The 8,949-nt window shown below is 51.4% G+C and overlaps 1 protein-coding gene across 1 annotated transcript; it reads right to left on the bottom strand.

Moving 5' to 3' along the window:
• Nucleotides 1–2,097: 2,097 nt before the first annotated feature.
• LOC141277460 (uncharacterized) lies at nt 2,098–6,504 on the bottom strand. Its single transcript, XM_073798529.1, has 2 exons — nt 6,366–6,504; nt 2,098–4,299 (listed from the first exon to the last, which is right to left on the bottom strand). The coding sequence occupies exon 2, from the start codon at nt 3,487–3,489 to the stop codon at nt 2,554–2,556; it is 936 nt and encodes a 311-aa protein (XP_073654630.1). The 5' UTR covers nt 3,490–4,299; nt 6,366–6,504; the 3' UTR covers nt 2,098–2,553.
• Between the last annotated feature and the right edge of the window lie 2,445 nt (nt 6,505–8,949).

Raw genomic sequence — 8,949 nt, 5'->3', positions numbered from 1 at the left:
GAAAGACAAATACCGTACGATGTCAGTTATATGTGGAATCTAAAAACAAACTAGTGAATATAACAAAAAAGAAGCAGACTCACAGATGTAGACAACAAACTAGTGGTTACCAGCGGGGAGAGGGAAGGGGGAAGGGACAATATACGGAGAGGGGAGTAAGAGGTACAGGCTATTAGGTATAAAACAAACTGCAAGGATAGACTGTACAGCACAGGGAATACAGCCTATATTTTATAATAACTATAAATGGAGTGTAACCTTTAAAAATTGTGAATCGCTATATTGTACAGCAGTAACGTGTCACATTGTACATCAATTATACTTGAATAAAAAAAAAAAAGAATTGGACCTCAGAGCCCATGTCTGAATGCGTCCTGTGGGCCTGGCCCCTCAGCAGACTTGACCTGTGTGTGGATCACCCTGTAACTCACCCTGGCTGTGGCCTCCCTGAGTGGGTCGTGGCCCAAGTCACTTGCTGAACTGGTCGTGGCCGTCACCTTGACCTTGACCTGGCCTCACACACCCACTGTGGGAACCAACTCCTCCCTGGAGGCTAAATCATGAGGGCCTGAAAATAAAGCTCTTTGAATTTTAGTTCAAACCCATGCAAGGCATGTGACCCTGCCAACGTTTTTTAACCTTTTTGGGCCTCAGTTTCCGAGTTTATAGGGTGAAGTGAGGGCCGGACAGGATTTCTGTCTGTTTCTGAGCGTCCCCCGTGGGCTGGCCTTGGGCCTGTCTCTGTCCTCACCGCGTGCAGCCCCCCGGAGCCCAGGGGCACGCAGTCTGTCTCCTGCTGTGCACAGGACAGGTGGTCCCTGCCAGCTGAACTCACTCCTGCACTTTCCACCCGCCTTTGTTTTATGACAGCCTCTAGTTACAAGCACCTGGCTTGTTGTGTTGTTGGTGATCTTTAAGCCGTTAAGCACTTTCAGAATCCTCTTGGCAGGACCATCCTGTGCTCTGGTTCCTGTTTCCTGGATCCTATTCTGGGCCAGGCCGCTGGCGACCGTGTTGGAGTGGGTGAGGCTCTCTTCTCCTGGCGTGATCGTTCAGGACTGAAATCATAGCGTATCTGCGCTTAGACGAGGATCATCTAATTTAAGTCTCACTTTCCCAGTGGGGAAGCCAAGATCTGGGAGGGTGGAGAGAGTCTGCCCAAGGCACGCAGCTTCAGCAACAGATTAACAAACAGGAAAACCAGGCCCGGAGCCAGTGCCCTTGACAACAGCTCAGGGCCCTCTGGCCACGTCTTACCTCCTCTGCCCTTGCTGTGATTATTTAATGACAGGGTAGAGATTAACTTCCCATTAATTGAGGGCCATAGCTGTACACAGGAACCCGTAAATAGCGTCTACAGGATAAAGGCCATGCTTTCTCATTTAGTAAAAATATATTGTTGAGCTTGTACGATGGGCCAGGCACGATCTGGTCAAAGTGAGAGTCCAGATGTAAACCAGCTCCTGTCTCTGCACCAGTCCTTGGCCGTTGGGGACAGTTGGTTTAGAAGAAAGGCCTACAGGGTACGGTTCTAACAGTCAGGAGGCAGTTCTCGGAGTTTTAAAACACAGCCGTGAATATTGCATTAAGGATCGCATTGTAATCCTGAACGTTGCCAAGATGTAGACATCTGTGGTTGCCTTGACAACTATAAGCGGCTTCAACGTCATCCTTTCCTCTCCCACATGGGTTTTCGTAGCCTCTTTGGGTCTCTCCTCTGCTAAGACAATTTTTTTTTTTTTTTTTTTTGCTAAGACAATTTTTATCCTCTATCTGGTCCAGATGAACCTCACGAGTTGGGAGACATCTGACCCCGGGTGAGCTGGGCTGCACGTCACCCATGGCCCTGGGGGCTCCCGGCACCCCCATCTCGGTGAGGAGTGCGACGGAGGTGACACGGAAGAGAATGCGCACATGATACCTGCAAGGTACAAGGCCGAGAGCTGGGGCCAGGTTTCCTAGGATTAGTTTTGATTTACAAAAGGTGGAAAAACTTCGGGCTCCATTACAGAGACGCTGAGAAATGCTCCAGGCCACCGGTTGCTTTGATGTTGGGACGAGCACACTGGTCGGGTCACCACACAGTTTCTTGCTCACAGTGAAGGAGGCACGTTAACTAGTTTGGTGTATTCAATAGGAAGCTCTTCTTTGTTGAGAGTGTTTTTTGAGTGGGTTTGGAGCTGAGCCCCTGTATTTTCGTGGCCAGCAGAGCGCTCGGTGCTCAGAGCCCTGCCGGTGAGATGGGCGAGCCAGAGCGGCGCCCGAGTCAGTGCGCATGCGCGGGTACCAGTCGCAGCGAGGGCCCTGGGGAGGACGTAACGGAGGAACCCCACTCAGACTGGGCTCGGAAAAGGCGCCTGAAAAATGGGTGCTTGAGATGAGGTCTGAACAGGGGTTACCTGAGCGGAAAGAGGGAGGCCGTGCAACCAACCTGGAGCCTTCCAGCCAGGACCCTGTGGGCGGGGCTCAGACGTCAAGGTGCTGGTCTTTAGATTAAGACATAAGGGCTCTGAGGGGCGTGGGGTGACTGCTCCGATTTGCCTTTTGAGACATTTATTTGGTCGTGGTCTGGAGAGTACGCGTCAGAGGAGCCAGGATGGGCGCGGAGAGAGGCTGTCGCAGTTCAGCAGGAGCCGGTCCCAACTTGGCCTGGGGCGATGGCCCTGGAGGGGGTCCGAGGTGGCGGGACTGAGGGTGTCCAGGAGAAAGACTGTGCAGGCTCAGAAGGGCCTGGGGGAGGCGCCCGTGCTCCCTGCCTCGTGCTGCTCGTGGGGTGGGGACCGCTGGACACGGAGACGGGGCAGCAGGAGGGGGCCCGAGTTCAGTCTTCGCCTTGTTGAGTGTAAGGTTCCATCTACGCTTCCGATGGGGGAGCGAGGGCAGCTGGACACAGACTCTGGGCGCCCCCCGCCCGGGGAGGCACCTGCTTCCAGGTGGAGCCTCCGAAGGGTAAGGGGACGGGGCCCAGTTGGGAAGAGAAGGGGCCGTGAGCAGTGCCCTGGGGCAGCTTTGACATCTCACGGTGGGATCGCATGTCTTGGGAGGGAGGTGGCCGTAGGGGTCAGACGGTGGCCGGAGGTTGAGGAACCTGAGAGCAGACACGTCCCTTGGAGGTGGTGACACGGGGTCGTGGGTGACAGAGCTATTTTGGTGAGTGATGTGATGGGAACAGAAGGTGGATTGGAAGAGGCCAAAGGACGAATGGAAAGGGGATAAACGGGGAATGCGAGCATGTGCAGGTTGGGAGCCAGGCCAGGAGGGCGAGGCTGCAGCTGGAGCGCGTGTGGGGCTGGGGGCCCTGTTCCCACGGCCGGAGGACGCTGGAAGGACGTTCGGGTAGTGACGCGGCTGCGGGGCGACAGCGTGGACACCCTGAGCAGACGGGAGGGTGAGACCAGGCGCCCCCCGGGCCTCGGCCGACACCCTGGGTATGAGGCAGGGGTGTCTCCTGGGGTTCCCACTCACAGCACCCTGGCTGTGTGTGTGCATGGGCGGGGGTCACCTTCGTTTCTGAAAGGTTTTTTCCTTCTTTTGGCTGAATACCGTCCTTTGCATTGTTTCCGTGAAAACTCCTTCCTAGCCTCATTCCTCTGCAGAAAATGTCTCGTTCCTCTTTTTGCTTTTAAGCTTTCCTCTTAATCACTGACTTTAAGTGCTTGGATACCGATATGACTTGCATAGTTTCATCCATGTTTCTTGAAGTTGATGTTTTTTGAGCTTCTTGTGTCTGTGCGTTTATAGTTTTAGGAACATTTTGCAAGTTATTTCTTCAAATATTTTCTTCTGTCCAGCCCGATCCCTTGGGGACCCGAATTCCATGTGTGTAATTACCTGCCTCAAGATGTCCTGCAGCTCTCTGAGGCTCTTTTTATTTTTTCCCATCTTTTTTCTCTGTGTATTTTATCTTGTATATGTTCTGTTGTTGCATCCTCAGTATTCAGCGATATTTGTTTCTGAAGTAATGTGCCGTCAATCCCATCAGTACCTGAAAAACCTCAGACGTGGAATTTTCTAAAAGTTTCACTTGGATCTTCTCAATACCGTCTGTGTTTTTATTTAGCATGTTCAATGCATTCTCTCCTTCTTGAGCTTATAGAGATGTGAGAGCAGCCTTACCTTAGGGTAATTTGATGTGTTGCTTAGTCTGTGCCCTGTTGAGGACCTCTTCACATGTCCCGTGAACTGTGAGCTTTTCCTTTCTGGCTGATGGGCTCACAAAGTGTTCCTGACCCTCTATGAGCTCTGGGGATTATTCCACACGAGAGGGATGGGGTCCACAGCACAGGGGGGCGTATTGGCCTTAGGAGCAGAGGAGAGAAAGGGAGTGTTGTTAAAAATGTTTATTAAGTTCTTAATTTCTATAGTTGGATTTTTCAGTTCTAGAATTTTCGTTTTATTCTTTTTAAACAATAAATTCTAAGAGAAAAGTCTAGATGACTTTGAGCATGGCGATGACTTTTTAGGTACAGCACCAAAGACACGATTCATGAAAGAAATAATTGATCAGTGGGACTTGGTGAAAATTAAAAATGTCTGCTCTGTGCAGAACACTGTCAAGACAATGAACAGACAAGTCACAGACTGGGAGCAGGATTTGCCAAAGACATATCTGATAAAGGACTCATCCAAAATATACAAAGGGCTATTAAAAATCAACAAAAGAAAATGAAAAACCTGATTAAAAACTGGGCAAAAGACTTGAACAGACACTTCACCAAAGAAGATACAAAGATGGCAAGTAGCATATGAGAGGATACTCCGCATCACGTGTCATCAGGGAAGTGCAAATTAAAACAAGGAGATACCACTACACACCTATTAGAAGGGCCAAAATCCAGAGCACTGACACCATCAAATGCTGGTGAGGGTCGGAGCAACGGGAACTCTCATCACTGCTGGCGGGGATGCAGAGGTGGGAATACAGCTACTTTGGAAGTCAGTTGGGCAGTTTCTCACAAAACTAAACATACTCGTACCCTGTGATCCAGCGATGGTGCTGGATGAGTTGGAAAACTCATGAAAACAAGTTTCACGAGTTAAAATTCATGTTCACATAAACGTTTGCACAGGGAAGTTTATGGCAGCTTTATTCATAATTGTTAAGACTTGGAAGCAACCAAGATGTCCTTCAGTAGGTGAATGGATAAAATAAACTGTGGTGTATCCAGACAATGGAATATTATTCAGCACTGAGAAGAAGTAAACCTTCAAGCCATGAAAAATCATGGAGGAACCTCAAATGCATATCACTGAGTGAAAGAAGCCAACCTGAAAAGTCCACAAACTGTGTGACATTCTGGAAAAGGCAAAACTATAGAGATAGTATAAAGATCAGTGGTTGCCAGGGGTTGGGGGGAGGGATGAATAGAGCACAGAAGATTTTTAGTCGATGAATCTACTCTATATGTTACTGTAATGTGAATAAATGTCATACATTTGCCAAAACCCATAGAAAGTACACCAAGAGGGACCCCGAATGTAAGAGGACTTGGAGTGATAATTGTGACAAAGGCACCCCTGTTGTGGAGTGTTGGTCATGGGGGCGGGTGTGTATGTGGGGGGACCAGAGTAGATGGAAACCACCATACTTTCCACTCCATTTTGCTGTGAACCTAAAACGGCTCTAAAAAAGTCTGTTTAAAAAAAAAAAAAAAAGAGTAGGGCTTCCCTGGTGGCACAGTGGTTAAGAATCCACCTGCCAATGCAGGGGACACGGGTTCGAGCCCTGGTCTGGGAAGTTCCCACATGCTGCGGAGCAACTAAGCCCGTGCGCCACAACTACTGAGCCTGCGCTCTAGAGCCCATAAGCCACAGCTACTGAGCCTGTGTCTAGAGCTCGCGAGCCACAGCAACAGAAACCCGCGTGCCTAGAGCCCGTGCTCCGCAGCAAGAGAAGCCACCGCGATGAGAAGCCCGCGCACCACAACGAAGAGTAGCCCCCGCTCGCCACAGCTAGAGAAAGCCCGCCCGCAGCAACGAAGACCCAACGCAGCCAAAAATAAATAAATAAAAGAAATAAATTAATTAAAAAAAAAGAGCAAAGGATAAATTACCAAAAAAATATGTTATTAAAAAAATAAACTCCAGTTCTCTGATGAAATTCTCCATTCTGTAGTCTTTTTTCTTGAACACAGGTATTTTAAAAAGGGGGTGGTTTCATCTCTCTGAACAAGGTCACACTCGTACGATGAACATTTTCAGAAAGTTCTCATCTAGGCATGTGCTTTTCTTGAGGTTTAAACCATTCTCCCGTATAATCCAAATATGGAACACACAGACACACATGTCTAGGAAGAAAGACATTCTGAAGAGAGAGAGAAGGACAAAGCACATTTCTCCAAGTGTACCTCCTTTGTGGTACTCACATTTCCGGGGCTTGAAAGGGAGGGCCAGCGATGGGGCTGATGGCCTAATGGAGTTGTCCGGGTCTACGGTTCTCGTTTCTCATATGCAGGGTTTGCTTACCATTCGAGGTGCTGCTTCATTGCCTAAAATGTGGAATTGTTTGAGAGGGCTGAGAAAATTCTGATTGCCCTTTGGAGCAGCTGAGAACATGGACAGGAAGCCAGACAGGAAGCTGGTGTTTAAAATCCTGCTCTGTGGTTTCTCTTGGGTGAGTTATTTACTGAGCTCCTCTAGGACGTGCCTGCCTCAGGGGAGCAGCTGCCTCACAGGATGGTTGTGCTCCAGGGGCAGGGTCCGGGGGGGCAGGGTCGGGGGGGGCAGGGTCCGGGGGGGCAGGGTCCAGGGGGCAGGGTCCAGGGGCAGGGTCCAGGGGGGGCAGGGTCCAGGGGCAGGGTCCAGGGGGCAGGGTCCAGGGGGGGCAGGGTCCGGGGGGGCAGGGTCCAGGGGCAGGGTCCAGGGGGGGCAGGGTCGGGGGGGCAGGGTCTGGGGGGGCAGGGTCCAGGGGCAGGGTCCAGGGGGGGCAGGGTCGGGGGGGGCAGGGTCCAGGGGGGGCAGGGTCCGGGGGGGCAGGGTCCAGGGGGCAGGGTCCAGGGGCAGGGTCCAGGGGGGGCAGGGTCCAGGGGCAGGGTCCAGGGGGCAGGGTCCAGGGGGGGCAGGGTCCGGGGGGGCAGGGTCCAGGGGCAGGGTCCAGGGGGGGCAGGGTCGGGGGGGCAGGGTCCAGTGGGGCAGGGTCCAGGGGCAGGGTCCAGGGGGGGCAGGGTCCGGGGGGGCAGGGTCGGGGGGGGCAGGGTCCGGGGGGCAGGGTCCAGGGGCAGGGTCCAGGGGGGGCAGGGTCCGGGGGGGGCAGGGTCCGGGGGGCAGGGTCCGGGGGGGCAGGGTCGGGGGGGCAGGGTCCAGGGGCAGGATCGGGGGGGCAGGGTCCAGGGGGGGCAGGGTCCAGGGGCAGGGTCGGGGGGCGGCAGGGTCCAGGGGGCAGGGTCCAGGGGGCAGGGTCCAGGGGCACAGGGTCCAGGGGCAGTGTCGGGGGGGCAGGGTCCAGGGGCAGGGTTGGGGGAACAGGCTTAAGCCCCCATACAGGCAGGCCAGCAGTCTGAAGGGAGTGAAATTCATGGGGGAGTTGTGATGGGCATTGCCCCCCTCCCCTGTGGGGCCTGTCAGGTGGCATCTGCTGGGAAGATGGCTGAGCAGGGCAGTGAGCTGGGCAGTGCATGTGTCCAGCTTAGAGGCTCAGGATGGGCCACTGCAGCAAGAATGTTAGGATCAGTTCTGTTTGGTGAGAAGTGAAACCCTCAACAACAGAGAGATGAGCAGTCGGGAGAAAGAGCTGGCGTATTTGGGGCTAAGGGGGCCCAGTTCTCCGGGCGCCCCTCCTGGCAGCCATCTGTTAGTGGGGGACCCACTGTAGACATGAGGAGATAAAGGCCAGCACACGTTCCAGACGGCCAGCAGCGCCGTTTCCACCGTGATTGACGCTCTGCTTCGTGTTCTCGCCAAAGCCTGGAAGCTTCTTTTTGACGGGCCTTCAATCTTTGCAACGTGAAATAGTCACGAATATCCGGCCAGTTGGATAGACGTTTTCTAAACTGCGTTAGACCATTTCTTTTGGTGCTTTCTGAGACAGAATGTATGGAAGTTAACAAAATATCTTAGAATAATTTTACTTTTTTCAAGTATTCAAACAGATTTTTCTGCATTGAGCATCTATTTTGGCCCTGTGCTATAATTTCATGAAATCCTGAGGACTTAACTTTGCTCCGTAATCCATGTGACCCCGAGGTTTCCATGATTCAGAACGTTTCTGACGCCACGTTTTAGCTTTCAGTCTCCTTTTTTATGTCCTCTGACATTTCTCCTTGATATCATTTTTTTCCTCCATCTTATTGCAAATTTTAGCTAAATTTGTAGAAGTAAAATCACTGAGGCTTTTCTTTGCATTAGTCAGGATTCTTTAGGTCACACGTGATGGAAACCCAATGCCAAGTGGCTTCAGTAAAAAAAAAAGGGAATCCCTGTGGTTGGGAAGCCGGGGAGGGTGGCTGTAACTCACACCTCTGGCCACATCCTCCGGGTTTCCTCTCTTCGGCTCCTGTCTGCTTGCAGGTTCAGCCCACGGTCGGAACATAGATGGCAGTGTTTAGGGAGGAGAGTGAATGGCTGGATGGAGAGGATGCAGGGATGCTCAGATGGTGAAGTAAACAGCTTTTACTCTGTGCCTTTGTGATATCTTGTTTTTTTTAATGACGTGTAGTTGATTTACAAGATTGTGTTAGTTTCAAGTGTACAGCAGAGTGACTCAGTTATGCATATATATCAATATATATTTCTTTTCCAGATTATTTTCCACTATCTCAGTAGGTTATGACAAGATATTGAATATAGTTCCCTGTGCTGTACAGTAGGTCCTTGTGTGTTACCTATTTTATATACAGCAGTGTGTATATGTTAATCCCAAACTCCTAATTTATCCCTCCCCCCCTTTCCCCTTTGGTAACCATAAGTTTGTTTTCTATGTCTTTGAGTCTGTTTCTGTTTTATATATGGATT

The sequence above is a fragment of the Tursiops truncatus genome, chromosome 21, assembly GCF_011762595.2.
Source record: "Tursiops truncatus isolate mTurTru1 chromosome 21, mTurTru1.mat.Y, whole genome shotgun sequence".
Taxonomy (NCBI): Eukaryota; Metazoa; Chordata; class Mammalia; order Artiodactyla; family Delphinidae; genus Tursiops; species Tursiops truncatus.
The sequence above is the reverse complement of the archived record's forward strand: the minus strand, read 5'-3'. Positions and strand labels throughout refer to the sequence as shown.

Excerpts from the sequence above, each read along its gene's own strand:
- LOC141277460 (XM_073798529.1), bottom strand. The coding sequence starts at position 3,489 with ATGCACACACACAGCCAGGGTGCTGTGAGTGGGAACCCCAGGAGACAC.